The sequence below is a fragment of the Ranitomeya imitator genome, chromosome 1 (assembly GCF_032444005.1).
Source record: "Ranitomeya imitator isolate aRanImi1 chromosome 1, aRanImi1.pri, whole genome shotgun sequence".
NCBI classification, from domain to species: domain Eukaryota; kingdom Metazoa; phylum Chordata; class Amphibia; order Anura; family Dendrobatidae; genus Ranitomeya; species Ranitomeya imitator.
The window spans coordinates 399,938,087-399,956,122 of NC_091282.1; the positions used below are offsets into that span (position 1 = coordinate 399,938,087).

At 44.8% G+C, this 18,036-nt stretch overlaps 1 protein-coding gene across 1 annotated transcript; it reads left to right on the plus strand.

Moving 5' to 3' along the window:
• Nucleotides 1-8,563: 8,563 nt before the first annotated feature.
• Nucleotides 8,564-10,465, plus strand: LOC138674470 (uncharacterized). The gene is made up of 2 exons (XM_069762311.1): nt 8,564-9,380; nt 9,855-10,465. The coding sequence occupies exons 1-2, from the start codon at nt 8,961-8,963 to the stop codon at nt 10,380-10,382; spliced, it is 948 nt and encodes a 315-aa protein (XP_069618412.1). The 5' UTR covers nt 8,564-8,960; the 3' UTR covers nt 10,383-10,465.
• Nucleotides 10,466-18,036: the final 7,571 nt, after the last annotated feature.

The window sequence follows — 18,036 nt, forward strand, 5'->3', positions numbered from 1 at the left end:
AGAATCACCTGACCATGACTGCAGCCCTGGGACAACTGCATTACCACCTACAACCACCAGAGGGAGCCCAAAAGCAGAATTCACAACAACTGGCCCAGCTGCCTCTTCAGATTCAGAGAGACAAAGCAGTTGGGCATCACTGCATACTGCCTCTTCTTCCATTTCTCGAATGCTGCTTGGCTTGCCCCCTCTTTCCAAGCCAAGATATTCAGAGAACAGAAGTAGAGATGGCTCCTGTCCTGGGCTCTCTGACTGCCTGGGCAATTTGGCAGGTGGTGAAGAGACAGATGGGTGCTTTTCAGTGCTCTGTGCCTGAGAGGATGTGGCACTAATTGAAGTTGATGCGTTAGCTGCCATCCATCCGACAACGGCTTCAATTTGCTCGTCCCGCAGCAGTGGGGTATGGCGAGCTCCTACAAAGCTACGCATGAAGGACTGTTCCGTGCTAAAACTGGGGGATGATGAGTCACCGGTGCCCACAGCAGGCACAGAATCCCCACGTCCTCTCCCTGCAGAAACTTCACGCCCATGACCACGTGCCTTACTCCCTGCCTTCTTCATCATGGTAGACTGATTAAGATAGGCAGAAAAGTACTAAGGGCTTATTGTGTGTATTCCTGAACAGCTGCTAACAGGTATAAGAAACACTAATTTTATAAAGTGTGGACTACACTTTAATATGAGCTAATGTGACCTACACAAATGTAAAGTGGAGTGCTTAGTGAACTTTCATAACTTTTTGTTTTTTTCACAGAAGAGACTACAGCGTGAGCTGAACCCACACAGAGACCTTGCAGACAACCGTGAATGGCGCTGCAAGGCCAAAAAAAGCTCCTCTATGTATTCCTATATAGTGTTATTCCACAATCTAGCAGGATACGGATGGAAAACCACTAATAGGATAAATCAGGAAAAATGTGCATCAGGCGGCACTAATTGAAAAAAGGACAATGGAACAGTATGAGGCAGTGACGCACGCTGAGCTGTCTACAACCGGCTGTGGCTGCAGAACAGACTACAGAGTGAGCTGCACTCACACAGAGACCTTGCAGACAGCCGTGAATGGCGCTGCAAGGCCAAAAAAAGCTCCTCTATGTAATCCTATATAGTGTTTTTCCACAATCTAGCAGGATACAGATGGAAACCCACTGATAGAATAAATCAGGAACAATGTGCGGCAGGCAGCACTAATTGAAAAAAGGACAATGGAACAGTAGAGTAAACCCAAAATGGCGGCGGCGGCGACTTTATAGTGCATCATGACATCATTTCAGCAGCCATTCACAGCCATGCCAGTAGTTACATTACTAACATGCATAACAGGAGGTGCCCACACTTAGGATTCCTCATTGGCTGAATTAAATCAAACTGGCTCATTGAATTATGGGAACTTCCGATTCCGGTATCCGATATTGTGAAAGTATCGGAATTCAGTATCGGAATTCCGATACCGCGAATATCGGCCAATACCCGATATTTGCAGTATCGGAATGCTCAACACTACTCATTAATAAAAATGACCAGCTTCCTTCAGTTATTTTTGTAACCCCTATCAATGAACTAGTGAATCATGTTCAAAGAATCTTCGGGCACTGATGTATCTGACTACAATACATGTATGCTGCTCCCATCTTTGAAATGCAATTTCGTACATAGCTTATCTATGGCAGTCATTATACTTTTTGATTGCAAATAAATTCAGTCATATATGTACTACTACTTATCATACACTGGTCATCAAGACTAAATGAAGAATAGGTTGCAGAATGTATAATGAGGTGTAATTTAGCCACAAAACATTTATGTATACTTGTATGCGTGTGAGTATGCATATATAGGTATGCATGTGTGTACTGAAAATGCATATAATAGATGTGTGTATATGCGGTCATGCAAGAACTGTATGATAGAATTATTTTGTAGTAATATTCAGGAAGAGTGTGGTGGTACCTTGAGATCTCATGCAAGTAGAGGTATAACTTCAAGATGAAAATACTAAAGCAACTATAAAATCACCATAAATACCGCATCTATAAAATCACATACAAATCCTGCATTCTGCAACGTATAATTATGGTGTGAATGCTGGGCAATGAATAGAGTATGGTTAATCCAGTGACTTGCAGTAGATATATTCTCTGATTGGAATTAATTACTTTCCCTTTTATTTCCATCAGATCCAGACCACTACAATGACTTCTCCCTACCAGGACTCATCTTTGCAGAGTTTGCTATTTATATGTCTTTGGCTCTTCAATTTTCCAACAACCTCCCCATTATCCACACAACCTCCCATTCCTATATCTTACTGCCAAAAACTTCAACCACATAGAAAGTATCAGCAATGATAATAGTGGCTGATACCGTGCACCACATAGTAAGAGTCCTTCATTTGCTGCACACAGTAATAAAGTTCTCTATATTGTGCCTCACTAAGTAATAGTGCCCTGTACAGTAATATGAAATTCACACTGGGATACTGTCCGTAAACAGTATTAGTTCCGAACATAGTGATAGTGCTCCTTTTTGGGATGCCCACATAGTGATAGTGTCTTCTTTGGTTCAGTAAACAGCAGTAGTACCACCTTAGTGCACCCAAATCGTATGCATAACCTTTGTTACCATACACGCTTTCATAGCGCCTTCTCTGGTTGGCACACAGTAATATTGTATTCACTTAGTGCAACCTCACATAATACAGCCTCATTTTCTCTTAGTGTCTTCGTAAAATGAATATTCAACTTATCACATATTCAAGATGAATGTTTGAAGTCATCATATAGAGCTTCTCCTGCAGTTTTTATACTGTAGTTTGTGGTTGGCAGAGTTACATCACTGCTTTGTGCCAGTCTATGCTGATGTTCTGTCCAGATAATCTTACCGGCTGTAGGACAATTAAAGCCAAGACTCCTAAACTGGACTCCAATGCAGGCCAACGCTATGTTTTGCCTGTCTGTACAATGGGCCAGAAAATGAATTTTGGAACAGGGAGATCCAGAGCTCATGACCAAACATTTGAGGCCTGTACTTAGGATGTCATGTGCTCAGAGTCCACTGATTAAGTCCACACCATATTTCACTGTTATATCCATATTGTGTGGGTTGCATTATATCTTCTTTGAGAAGTAGTCTTTGTTGTGTTACACATTTTCTTCTTTGTGCTTTTTTATGTGTCTTATTTGTGTAACTGTGTCATATCCATCTCATGTACTATGTAGGGCCCTATGAGGCTGACTTGACAAACAACTGTAGAAGACGCTATGGCTGATCTATTTGTTAACCCAAGCTCTGAGATGCTATCGTGGGATGAATACAATGAGATGAAAAGGTTTCTTTACATGTTTATACTGCTGAGTACCAGGCTATATACTCTGCTCTCCTGATGAATCTTTAATTAGGAAACTCATTTACCATTGGCAAAGCCTAGGTTTGAATATCCCATTTTTACCCATATATAAAGGATTCCTAGGGAACGACTACGGAACTGCAAATGTATTTTCACACTCCAGCAACAACATCCTTATCTAATATATTATTTGTATATTTCAGCTATCCTTCATAGTTATACAGTATCCCTGTTTTTTGCTTAGGCACCAAAATAGATATCAACTGGTTCTTAATTGTAACATTGAGGTGCTGCATAACAGGGAGTTGTGTCTGTTTTTATTGCACCTATTATATGTTTGATGTTTGTATGCTTTTATGTTATGTTTATAATGTTATGTTTGGTCTTTGACCAGGTTTATAATTGTAGAATACACAAAAACACAAGACGAAAACAAAATAAGTAAATACCATGCAGTGAATAAATAAACAGCAATAGTGCATGAAAATAATATAGGGTGCTTAGTTAGCATAATTTTGATTAAAAAAATGGAAAAGCCATCACACCACATCATGGTGACCCTATCTGGGATGGTCCTAACCCCTAATATTAAAACCTTACCATTTGTCAAGTGACGTTCGTGCGGATAATTGCAGAGAGAAACTGAAACCTGGCTAGTGGACACACAGCTTATTATACTTTTGTCTAGGGTTTTTGCCTGTTTAGTGGCCACTGCGAACATGCGCTTACATGCTGCATGTTAGATACTTCAGGAGTGGCCTGCCTTTTCCTTGAGCCAGACATTACATTCCTGTAGTTGCCCTTTGTTGTGTGTCCACTAGCCGGGTTTCAGTCCTTCTCAGCCCTTATCCACAAGTCACTTGACAAATGGTAAGGTTTTAATATTAGAGGTTAGGACCGTCCCAAATACGGTCACCGTGATTTTTTTTAATCAACAGCATGTTAACTAAGCATCCTGTGTTATTTTCATACCCTATTGCTGTTTATGTATTTACTGCAGGGTATTTGCTTATTATATTTTTGTTTTGGATTTTTGTCTGTTTAGTGGCCAGTGTGAACATGCTTATGTGCTGCAGGCACACCAACTTATATTCCAGTTCATATCTTCAGGTTTTATAATTCTACCAGGTGGGCCATGTATTTGGATACACCTAAATAAAATGTGACTAGTTGGTGATATCAACTTCCTGTTTGTGGCACATTAGTATATGGGAGGGGAAAACTTTTCAAAATGGGCAGTGACCAAAATAATCCTAAAATATTCTTTAACTACATAAATAGTAAGAAACTAAAAAATGATAGTGTTGGCCCCCTTAAAAATAGTCTGGGTGAAATGGTGGATGAGGATGAGGAAAAAGCCAATATGCTAAATGACTCTTTTTCATCAGTATTTACACAAGAAAATCCCATGGCAGACAAAATGACTAGTGATAAAAATTCCCCATTAAATGTCACCTGCTTAACCCAGCAGGAAGTGCGGCGGCGTCTAAAAATCACTAAAATTGACAAATCTCCGGGCCCGGATGGGATACACCCTCGAGTACTGCAGGAATTAAGTACAGTCATTGATAGACCATTATTTTTAATCTTTAAAGACTCCATAATAACAGGGTCTGTACCACAGGACTGGCGTATAGCAAATGTGGTGCCAATATTCAAAAAGGGGACGAAAACTGAACTCGGAAATTATAGGCCAGTAAGCTTAACCTCTACTGTGGGTAAAATCCTGGAGGGCATTCTAAGGGACGCTATACTGGAGTATCTGAAGAGGAATAACCTCATGACCCAGGATCAGCACAGGTTTACTAGGGACCGTTCATGTCAGACTAATTTGATCAGTTTCTATGAAGAGGTAAGTTCCGGATTGGACCAAGGGAACCCAGTGGATGTAGTGTATATGGACTTTTCAAAAGCTTTTGATACGGTGCCACACAAAAGGTTGATACATAAAATGAGAATAATGGGGATAGGGGAAAATATGTGCAAGTGGGTTGAGAGCTGGCTCAGGGATAGGAAACAAAGGGTGTTTATTAATGGAGCACACTCGGACTGGGTAGCGGTTAGCAGTGGGGTACCACAGGGGTCAGTATTGGGCCCTCTTCTTTTTAACATATTTATTAATGACCCTGTAGGGGGCATTCAGAGTAGAATTTCAATATTTGCAGATGACACTAAACTCTGCAGGGTAATCAATACAGAGGAGGACAATTTTATATTACAGGATGATTTATGTAAACTAGAAGCTTGACAAATGGCAAATGAACTTTAATGGGGATAAATGTAAGGTCATGCACTTGGGTAGAAGTAATAAGATGTATAATTATGTGCTTAATTCTAAAACTCTGGGCAAAACCGTCAATGAAAAAGACCTGGGTGTATGGGTGGATGACAAACTCATATTCAGTGGCCAGTGTCGGGCAGCTGCTACAAAGGCAGATAAAATAATGGGATGCATTAAAAGAGGCATAGATGCTCATGAGGAGAACATAATTTTACCTCTATACAAGTCACTAGTTCGACCACACTTAGAATACTGTGCACAGTTCTGGTCTCCGGTGTATAAGAAAGACATAGCTGAACTAGAGCGGGTGCAGAGAAGAGCGACCAAGATTATTAGAGGACTGGGGGGTCTGCAATACCAAGATAGGTTATTACACTTGGGGCTATTTAGTTTGGAAAAACGAAGACTAAGGGGTGATCTTATGTTAATGTATAAATCTTTGAGGGGACAGTACAAAGACCTTTCTGATGATCTTTTTAATCATAGACCTGAAACCGGGGGCATCCTCTGCGTTTGGAGGAAAAAAGGTTTAAGCATAATAACAGACGTGGATTCTTTACTGTAAGAGCAGTGAGACTATGGAACTCTCTGCCGTATGATGTTGTAATGAGTGATTCATTACTTAAATTTAAGAGGGGACTGGATACCTTTCTGGAAAAGTATAATGTTACAGGTTATATACACTAGATTCCTTGATAGGGCGTTGATCCAGGGAACTAGTCTGATTGCCGTATGTGGAGTCGGGAAGGAATTTTTTTCCCCAATGTGGAGCTTACTCTTGCCACATGCATTTTTTTTTGCCTTCCTCTGGATCAACATGTTAGGGCATGTTAGGTTAGGCTATGGGTTGAACTAGATGGACTTATAGTCTTCCGTCAACCTTAATAACTATGTAACTATGTAACTATGTAAAAAAAATCTAAATAATAAAAATATTGGAGAAAGAGAAACCAATCACAAACTAATATGTTTCTATACGAATGCACAAAGCATGGGCAACAAACAAGGAGAATTGGAACTACTAACACAGGAGAAGAAATATTATATAATTGGAATTACTGAAACTTGGTGGGACGATACACATGATTGGAATTCAAGGCTAGAAGGATACAACTTATTTGCAAGAAACAGATTTGATAAACGAGGAGGATGTGTCGTATTGTATGTTAGAAAAGCATATATCTGCACAGAGATTGAAGCTTCAGAGACTGGGAGTTCTGTGGAATCTGTTTAGGTAAGAATACAAGGAGAGAACAACGGAAAAGACACCATTGTAGGCATTTACTACAGGCCGCCTGTGCAAGCTGAAGATATGGATGAACTCTTTATACATCAAATGGCAAGTTCTCCAAAAATATGACATAGTTGTCATGGGAGATTTCAACTATCCAGACATTTGTTGGGAATCTCTCTCAGGCAAAACTAACAGGTCAAACAAATTCTTATCCTCTCTTGCTGACAATTTTATCTTTCAAAAGGTAGGAGAGAAAACAAGGGGATCTGCTACCTTGGATCTAAAGGTACCGTCACACAGTGCAATTTAGATCGCTACGACGGCACGATTTGTGACGTTGCATCGTCGCTTAATTATCGTTTCAAACATCGTAGACTGCGGTCACACTACACGATGCACGACGCTGAAGCGATAAATTCATGACGTATTTGCGATGTAGAAGTCGTATGGGACAGTCGTACGGTCGTGTCACACACGACGATTCAGAGCAAATTTTGCATAATCTGTGCGTGACGTTGTTCACAAGGGGCGTGTTGTGCCACTAGTTAGTGTGGTGATAGGCCAAAGGTTCTGTGCACACAATTGGTTGGAAAATTTGTCACCTGAGCGCTATTGTTCCCAATGCCACTTCACTGCTTTCAAAATTTCCTTTCTTCACTTCGTACTTGGACACTTGGTGGACCTGGACATCGGAATTTTGTACCTCGCTGAATATACCACGCTTTGCACCGCTGCTTCGAGGTATGTAAACCGCTTGGGCGTGGTGGATGGAACGCTGTATGGACGGCATGAGTGCTTCGTTCCACCACTGAAGCGAAGTGGATGGTACACTGTTGTGACTGGAGGGCTACAATGTGGCAGATGGTACGCTGTTGTGCTTGGTTGTGACTGGTGGGCTACAGCGTGGTAGATGGAACTCAGTTTGTTCGGCATGACCGCTTCGTTCCACCGCTGAAGCGATGCGGATGGTACGCTGGTGTGACTGCTTATGACCGGTTGTGTGTGATGAGCTAGAGCGTGGCAGATGGCACAATGTATGGTCACCATGAGCGCTTTGTGTGGCTGCTGTAAGGAAGCGGGCGGTACACTGTTTTGGGTTATGGTGGACTATAGGCGCGGCAGATGGAAGAAGCGATGCGGATGGTACGCTGTTGTGACTGGTCGTGACTGGTGGGCTACAGCGTGGTAGATGGAACTCAGTTTGTTCGGCATGACCGCTTCGTTCCACCGCTGAAGCGATGCGGATGGTACGCTGTTGTGACTGCTTATGACCGGTTGTGTCTGTTGCGCTACAGCGTGGCAGATGGTACAATGTATGGTCACCATGAGCGCTTTGTGTGGCTGCTGTAGGGAAGCGGGCGGTACACTGTTTTGGGTTATGGTGGACTATAGGCGCGGCAGATTGAAGAAGCGATGCGGATGGTACGCTGTTGTGACTGGTCGTGACTGGTGGGCTACAGCGTGGTAGATGGAACTCAGTTTGTTCGGCATGACCGCTTCGTTCCACCGCTGAAGCGATGCGGATGGTACGCTGTTGTGACTGCTTATGACCGGTTGTGTCTGTTGCGCTACAGCGTGGCAGATGGTACAATGTATGGTCACCATGAGCGCTTTGTGTGGCTGCTGTAGGGAAGCGGGCGGTACACTGTTTTGGGTTATGGTGGACTATAGGCGCGGCAGATTGAAGAAGCGATGCGGATGGTACGCTGTTGTGACTGGTCGTGACTGGTCGTGACTGGTGGGCTACAGCGTGGTAGATGGAACTCAGTTTGTTCGGCATGACCGCTTCGTTCCACCGCTGAAGCGATGCGGATGGTACGCTGTTGTGACTGCTTATGACCGGTTGTGTCTGTTGAGTTAGAGCGTGGCAGATGGTACAATGTATGGTCACCATGAGCGCTTTGTGTGGCTGCTGTAGGGAAGCGGGCGGTACACTGTTTTGGGTTATGGTGGACTATAGGCGCGGCAGATGGAAGAAGCGATGGTAGGCATGAGCGCTTTGTGTGGCTGCTGTTGTTAAGCGTTTGGCACACTGGCAAAAGTATTGTTAATAGGACGCTTTGTCAACCATGTAATTTTTTTTTTTAATTACTTTTTAGATGTCAAATCGTGTGGAGTTCATCCGGGATTTCATCGAGATTTATCAGTCTTTTCCCTGCCTCTGGAAAATAAAATCTCCTGAGTATTGTAACAGGGAAAAGAGGAGGGAGGGTTACTTACAGCTCATTGAGCTTTACAATCGTCAGGCACCAGATGAGGCAGCTAACGAAGCAGTTATTAAAAAGAAAATCCAGGCGCTCCGCACGGTCTGGAGGAAGGAGCTGAACAAGGTTCTTCAGACTACAAGGTCCGGAGCTTCCACTGAAGAAGTTTATGTGCCAAAACTGTGGTATTTTGAGCATCTTAATTTTCTGAGGGACCAAGAGGTGCCACGGACTTCAACGTGTCTTCGATTGTTGGCACCTGTGGAACCAATAGTTTCGGAGAACCACGCCGAGCAGGAGTCACAAGGGCAACAAGTAAGTAGCTCTTTGGACGAAAGTTCACCAATGTGTCCTATAATTACATAATTTTTCTCTGCATTTTAGGTTTTATACTTCTGATTATCACATCAGTTTAAAGTTGTTACAAAAACATGTACACATAAGTAACCCTGTTGCAGTCAAGAATTATAAGGGGAACGTAATATGTATGAAATGGAGATATATGTAAACCATACCATCGAAGCAATATAGAAAATAGTATCGCGTCAAGCTGCCGATGTACTCTTGTTGAGACTATTTAGACTATTAAATATTGGTCAGGTTCCCATAGCAGTCAGAACAGTGTAGTTCAAAGTATTCAATAAAAGGGAGGGTTAAAGAATATTACTAAGCATCAAATATATTATAATCTTTTTGTTACCTACTACGAATATATAGTTTGGATGCGGTTATGGTGGTACTACTTTTTGTTGCCGGGTTCATAACTTTTTTTTTTTTTCCCCCCCCCAGGATGACAGTGCGCAGGAGAGTACACTTGACTGTTCACAGGACTGCACAACAACAGATCTAGTGGAGGCTGCACCTGCCAGGAGTCAATCGAGGCAAGTTCAAAGAAAACGGAAAGCCACCTCAGACGCCTCAAATGAACTATTGAGCCTGGCAAAGAAGGTGTTGACAAGAAATGTTAGCCCTGCGTTAGAGGGGTTTGGACACTATGTGGTTGACAAACTGGCAAAAATGGACGACAACCAAAGAATACTAGCAGAGCGTCTGATTCTGGAAGCAGTAAACAAGGGTACTGATGGCGATTTGGACAAGAACACTTGTTTGGTCTCTTCCCGGCCAATACAGCGGACAGAGCCATCAAATTTCAATGGTTGGTCACAGGGTCAGACATCGATGCGACACAATCCTCACGTTTCCCACTTCGGCCAGCCACCCCCTAATAACTCCTACACACCAATACCTTTACATATGGCTTCGCCCATCAGGCACCAAAATTTTCAGCCGGAACAATCGTCGTATCATAATTTGTGATTTCCTAACTACTTTTACATCCCTTTTTTTTTTTTGTCTTGTTAAAATAATGTTTGAAATAAAAGCTTTTATTATACATTCTATCACTACTTTTTGATTGGTGTGTCTCAATCACAGCACTGTATGAGGGAACAAATTAACGTAACAAATTCATGTACAGTTAACTAAAAAGAAAAAATCGAATGAAAGTTTAACTAAATCTTTTAATTGGAACAACAAAAAATGGATTATTGGCCCGCCTACAACTGCTGGCACATGTCCCGCAGCTTCTGCAGCTCCTCCATTGCCACATTGTGCTGCTCCTGAATATGTGCCATAGTGTGGAGTAACTTGTCTATGCCGGCTTCAATATCCTCTTTGTTGACAGTGACGAGAGCTGTGGGTCAAAAAACATAACATTAATAACACTGTAGTCTCCCGATGTGTCTTTGCTTCTGTGAATGAAAAAAAATAAAAAAAATAAGCAAAGGGGGGGGAGGGTGGTTGTTTGGGTTGGGGGTGAAAGAGTGGGCCTGCAACAAAATCCAAATAACTTAATTGTGGGAACCTACTAGAATGTTGAGGCACGGAGGGCACTTCTGGATCTGAGTCGCTGTTGAATGCCTCGTGCTGTCGGCGGCGGCGCTGTCTCTTTGCCTCTGTGAAGGAAAAAAAAAAAACAAGGTCTGTCAGCATATATGGCAACAGTGGCTGCCGGGGGAGGGGGGGGGTGTTAAGAGGGGACCTGCAACTTAATCCAAATCACATAATTGTGGGAACCTACTAGGATCTGGAGGAGTTGACCCGGAGGGCACAGATCCAGGAGAGGCTGGGCGGGATGCCTCGTGGCGGCGGTGGTGCTGTGTCTTTGACTCTGTGAAGAAAAAAAAAAAAAAAAAATTTTTTTAAAAGTTCTGTTAGCATATATGGCAACACTGGCTGCCGGGGGGGGGAAGGGGACCAGAAACAAAATCCAAATAACATTTTTGTGGGAACCTACTAGGATCTGGAGGAGTTGACCCGGAGGGCTCCGGGACATTGGACCCTGAGGGCACAGAGCCAGAAGAGGCTGGGCGGGATGCCTCGTGGCGGCGGCGGTGCTGTGTCTTTGCCTCTGTGAAGAAAAAAAAAAAAAAAAAAAATTTTTGAAAAAGGTCTGTTAGCATATATGGCCACACTGGCTGCCGGGGGGGGGAAGGGGACCAGAAACAAAATCCAAATAACATTTTTGTGGGAACCTACTAGGATCTGGAGGAGTTGACCCTGAGGGCACAGAGCCAGAAGAGGCTGGGCGGGATGCCTCGTGGCGGCGGCGGTGCTGTGTCTTTGCCTCTGTGAAGAAAAAAAAAAAAAAAAAAAATTTTTGAAAAAGGTCTGTTAGCATATATGGCCACACTGGCTGCCGGGGGGGGGAAGGGGACCAGAAACAAAATCCAAATAACATTTTTGTGGGAACCTACTAGGATCTGGAGGAGTTGACCCGGAGGGCTCCGGGACATTGGACCCTGAGGGCACAGAGCCAGAAGAGGCTGGGCGGGATGCCTCGTGGCGGCGGCGGTGCTGTGTCTTTGCCTCTGTGAAGAAAAAAAAAAAAAAAAAAATTTTTGAAAAAGGTCTGTTAGCATATATGGCCACACTGGCTGCCGGGGGGGGGAAGGGGACCAGAAACAAAATCCAAATAACATTTTTGTGGGAACCTACTAGGATCTGGAGGAGTTGACCCTGAGGGCACAGAGCCAGAAGAGGCTGGGCGGGATGCCTCGTGGCGGCGGTGGTGCTGTGTCTTTGCCTCTGTGAAGGGAAAAAAAAAAAAAAAAGGTCTGTCAGCATATATGGCAACACTGGCTGCCGGGGGGGGGGGGGGAGGAGGGGACCTGCAACCAAACCCAAATCACATTATTGTGGGAACCTACTAGGATCAGTTGTCTTTGACCCGGAGGGCTCTGGGACTTCAGAGGCGGTGTGTGATGCCTCGTGTCTACGGCGGCGCTGTCTCTTTGCCTCTGTGAAGGAAAAAAAAAGTTCGGTCAGCAGTTAGCTGTGCCACATAGTACTTTTCACCGTTCATACTGTCCCATAGCTGTGGCACATAGTGGCTCTGCAACGTTCAAACTGTCCCATAGCTGTGGCACATAGTGGCTCTGCAACATTCAAACTGTCCCATAGCTGTGGCACATAGTGGCTCTGCAACATTCAAACTGTCCCATAGCAGTGGCACATAGTGGCTCTGCAACGTAGAAACTGTCCCATAGCTGTGGCACATAGTGGCTCTGCAACGTTCAAACTGTCCCATAGCAGTGGCACATAGTGGCTCTGCAACGTTCAAACTGTCCCATAGCAGTGGCACATAGTGGCTCTGCAACGTAGAAACTGTCCCATAGCTGTGGCACATAGTGGCTCTGCAACGTTCAAACTGTCCCATAGCAGTGGCACATAGTGGCTCTGCAACGTTCAAACTGTCCCATAGCAGTGGCACATAGTGGCTCTGCAACGTAGAAACTGTCCCATAGCTGTGGCACATAGTGGCTCTGCAACGTTCAAACTGTCCCATAGCAGTGGCACATAGTGGCTCTGCAACGTAGAAACTGTCCCATAGCTGTGGCACATAGTGGCTCTGCAACGTTCAAACTGTCCCATAGCTGTGGCACATAGTGGCTCTGCAACATTCAAACTGTCCCATAGCAGTGGCACATAGTGGCTCTGCAACGTAGAAACTGTCCCATAGCTGTGGCACATAGTGGCTCTGCAACGTTCAAACTGTCCCATAGCAGTGGCACATAGTGGCTCTGCAACATTCAAACTGTCCCATAGCAGTGGCACATAGTGGCTCTGCAACGTAGAAACTGTCCCATAGCTGTGGCACATAGTGGCTCTGCAACGTTCAAACTGTCCCATAGCTGTGGCACATAGTGGCTCTGCAACGTTCATACTGTCCCATAGCTGTGGCACATAGTGGCTCTGCAACATTCAAACTGTCCCATAGCAGTGGCACATAGTGGCTCTGCAACGTTCAAACTGTCCCATAGCTGTGGCACATAGTGGCTCTGCAACGTTCAAACTGTCCCATAGCTGTGGCACATAGTGGCTCTGCAACGTTCATACTGTCCCATAGCTGTGGCACATAGTGGCTCTGCAACATTCAAACTGTCCCATAGCTGTCCAACATACTTTTGGGTACCTGAGTACTAACCTCTGCTAATCTCCTGGCGAAGCTCCTGCAGGCGCTCTGGGCTTTTCGACTTGAGATCGCCCCATTTTTTAACAATCTGGGCCTTGGTCCGAGTTATCCCAAACCGCTTCCTGAGGCCCTCAGACACCACACGGACAACTTCCTCCTTGTGCTGGTTGCGGTGCAGCACCATCCCTGTGGTTTCATACTGCATCCTATCCATTGTTCCAATAAGGAACTTGAGCTCTGGGATGCCCATAGGTGGACCACGGCGACTGGCAGCCATTATCACGATGTCAGGGGACAAAAACAAGCTAGGGCAGGCACGCAGGAACGCTGTAACGTCATCACGCCGTCATAGACCACGAGCGTACTTAACGTGCCGCTCCGGCGTTATATAACGATACTTCGAACGGCATTTACTATGTGCGTTCCTTTCTTAACGCTCAGTCGTCACAAATGTGACGCTGTTCATAAACGGCAACGCTATTGCGATGCCAATGGCGCGGCAGGACGGCGGAGCGCAGCTCCTCCTCTGGGCGTTGCTCTTCAGGGTCATTCCATCTAAAATGGCGGCGAGAATGCGTTCTGCTCCTCTGGGGCAGCCAGAACTCCTTTTTTTTATTTCCCAGATGGATGCCATGGATTACGAGGGTCTGGAGAGCCGCCCTGCCCACCCACACATCCACAAGCGAGAAGTGCTTGGACAAATAACAAGAATGATGGAAAGGAGGTTTGGTGTCTGCCGCAGTCAGCTTCAGCTGCGTAAAAAATGGGCTGACCTCCGCTATAAAACGCCACAAATGTTTGCGGAGTTGCGTGCGGAGGCAAGGCGAGGCAAGTACTAGTACTAGCTTTGCTCTGCAGCACTCAACATTTGTGTGTAAACATTGTGATTCTTTACTTTAGGTGTAGAGAGACAGCGGCGGCAAGTCAGACACACCATTGCCACCAGTACCCCATCTTCAGGCACCAGTGGGAGCCCACAGTCCGGGACATCACGTAAGTTCACAATCATTTATTGCATTTTTTTTAACATCACACGGGACATAACAGGGTACCTGAAATATTTGAAGACATTACAGACGCAGTAATGACCCAGCGGCCTACCACACCTCCACCATCTGTTGCGACCATGCACCCTCGCACCCCTGTGAAGTGTGATATAAATTTTATGTTTCAGTATATTGTTAGCTTTGATCTGCAGCACTCTACATGTGTTTTTAAAGATTGCGTTTGTAAACTTTCTGTGTAGAGAGACAGCGGCAGCAACAGGTACCTGCCATTGCCAGCAGCACCACAGCATCCAGCACCAGCGGGAGCCCACAGTCCGTGACGTCACGTAAGTTAACAATCATAGATTACAATTTTTCAACTGCATACGGGACATAAGAGGGTAGCGGAAATATTTGAATACATTACAGACGCAGTAATGACCCAGCGGCCTACCACGCCACCACCAGAGAGCAGACGGCCTCGCACCCCTACACCACCCTCAACACCTCCCTTTCGACACTCCTCTTCCTCCCCCGGGTCGGCGGCATTCTCCCCAGAAGCTAACATACGTAAGTGACCAAAACTGCGAGCGCTTCCCAACGGCGTGTTCCATAGTTAACCAGATCTGTTATTATTTGCTTTTAGGTGCTGCAGCAGTGGCCAGATCGCTGGGATGGGACATTAGCAGCTCTGGTTCTGGCAATGAGGAACCGGCGTCCCTTCTCCGTAAGTATCAAGATAATGCGAGTGGTTTTCTGCTGGATGTCACCATAGACAACCAAAACTGTAAAATATATTAAAATTTACATCGCCCTGTGGTGCCAGACCAAATAGAAATTTACAACACAGAAAATTCGGTCCTGCCCCAGAGGTCGAGATGTATTTTCAGAGGAATCAACGTTGGTTCTCCAACCTCTTCTATCCACAGAAACGGCCACCGTAAGAGAGCTCCTGGCGAGACAATTGCGACTGGAGCGGACAGCAGCGCTCCTGCAGCAGACAGCAGCACTCCTCCAGAGTCAAGTGGAGCAGCAGGGCGTGACGCTGCGACACCTCTTGGGCAGGAGATAATATTTTTTTTGGTGGGGGGGTTATGTTATATTTTGTTGTAAAATAATTTAAAACCAAGAAGTGTTACAAAAAAAAACAAAAATCTTCGCATTCTTTCTTTAATGTTTACCAAGCTATAAGGGTTAACAGCAACATTGTATAGGCATCACATTTAAAGTTATTTAGCGAGGTTTATATGACAGCAAAGCAAAAAAACAAATTTTTATGTTATACGGCGCGATCCTGCCACGGTACAGCTCCAGAACCATTAAAGTACTGACAGTATTTTTCGCGACAGTCCCTTGCATCGTCTGCCTGTCTGCCAGATCCAAGAGCTTGAAGAGCTGTAAAATTTTCAGGTTGTGTACGCCATTCCCCGGGCACAATATCTCCGGTTCGTGCGTCCACTGCATCAATAAACGAAGGAGGAGAATAGGAGTTCGTATCATGACGTCTCAGGAAATTATGGAGCACACAGCATGCCAAAACCACAATGTCTATAGACGGCAGCTTCAAGTTGATAGCTGTGTGGAACACTCTAAACCGATTTGCCATTATCCCAAAGGCATTTTCAACCACACGACGGGCCCTCGACAACCGGTAATTAAAGATTCTGCGCTCCGGTGTGAGTGTTCTCTGTGCAAATGGCTTCAGCAAATGTGGATGAAGAGGGAAAGCTTCATCAGCGATGAAGACAAAATTTAGGTTTGCTTTTGTGTCTTCATTTAGTGGCAACAGCAGTTCATTGTTCCTCAAGCTTTCCCCAAATGAAGTGTGTTCAAAAACACCACCGTCGGAGACTCGACCATTCATGCCAACATCCACATCGACAAACTCATAGTTTGCATTGACAAGGGCCATGAGGATCACACTGAAATATCCTTTGTAGTTGAAAAAAAATGATCCAGAGTTGGCTGGTTGCGTGATGCGCACATGCTTTCCATCTAATGCACCACCGCAGTTTGGAAACTGCCACAGCTCATCAAAATCGGAACCAATCCTCTTCCAGTCATCCGCCGTCTTGGGAAACTGCAAGATGAGAAGGAAACATGTACAAATTTGGTCAAATATATTATGCACATACACTCTCATGTGGACATCCTACAGCGATTGAGGCGCAGTATGGATTAGTATAACAAAGTCAACAACACAGAGTATGCAGGCAGCCATTTTTTTTACAGATGGCTTCGGTCACTCAGAGGGGGTGCTAAACAATATATCTAAATAATAGAATCAATAAAATTACGTTGGGAGCAGCAAATAAAAAAGGGTGGCGCAGGGTTGGAGCAGCACATATCAGAATGGAGACGCAAAATGGTAGCAGCACATGTCAGAATGGAGGCGCAGGATCACAGCAGCACATGTCTGAATGGGGGCGCAGGATGGGAGCAGCACATGATAGGATGTAGAACATATACCTATAGAAATGCTCGCCATCAGGGCGTAGAACTGGTTCAATAGCTAGTATAATATATCGACATAACACAGCAGCCAAAAAAAAATAGTAGTACCTCCATATAATGCCTTAAGCTCTGCACAATGGCCTCGCATGTCTCCGGAATCACAACGCTCAGGAAAGGTCTGGAAACAGCTGCGGAAAACTGCAAATCCTGAAGAGACCTTCCTGTTGCCAGGAAGCGCAGTGTCACCGCCAACCTTTCCTCCACGGGCACGGCTGCACGCATCGGCGTATCACACCTTTGTATGAGTGGCGTAACAGCAGACAGTATTATTTTGAAGGATTCCTCGGACATCCGAAGGTAGTTTCGGAAATCTTGAGGGTTATTGTCACGTAACTCTCTTATGAGACCCATGTGTGACAATGTGGATCTTTTCTGCAGCCAGCTCCGGGTCCACATGCGACGTTTTCGTTTAGGACGTCTCTCCTCTTGGAGACGTGCTGCCTCAAACACCAGGGCAGCAGCAACAACAGAACTCTCATCGGAAGTGAGCATAGTTCCTAAAAAGAAAACAAACGTACAATAAATACACGTGCTTACAAAACAATGTTCTGACCATTGATCTAATAACTATATATGTTACTACTGGTATTAAATGGGGCAGTCAACCATCTCGATCTGTAAAAGGATTAATTAATTGGGCCACGCAACAGCTGTGTACCTGAGGTTCTCAGGCCTACCCTACTCAAAGGAACAATCAACCACACTCCAGCGTTTATCCCCGTTGAAGCGCAACATATGCTACGCTGTAGCGTTATACATACCTTTTGCGGTAAAAGTCTAGTAGTTAAAAGTCCAGGGAATCCAGCGAATTTAGGAGTTCTGTTCACAGCACGTGCTACAGAGAGAAATGAATAGCGCGCTCGAGAGCTCCGGTTTTATCCGCTGGGAACAATAGTCCTTTGTCGAATGAGCGCACAGTATTGTACCGCCCAATCAGCACACGGGAGGTGGAGAATTCAGCGCTCCTACGTAGCCAGCTCCTCCGCCCTTTACATCG

Bases quoted from the DNA above. Each gene is read 5' to 3' on its own strand.
- LOC138674470 (XM_069762311.1), top strand. From the start codon at position 8,961: ATGTCAAATCGTGTGGAGTTCATCCGGGATTTCATCGAGATTTATCAG. The intron at 9,381-9,854 runs GTAAGTAGCTCT...TCCCCCCCCCAG, and splicing joins AGGAGTCACAAGGGCAACAA to GATGACAGTGCGCAGGAGAG.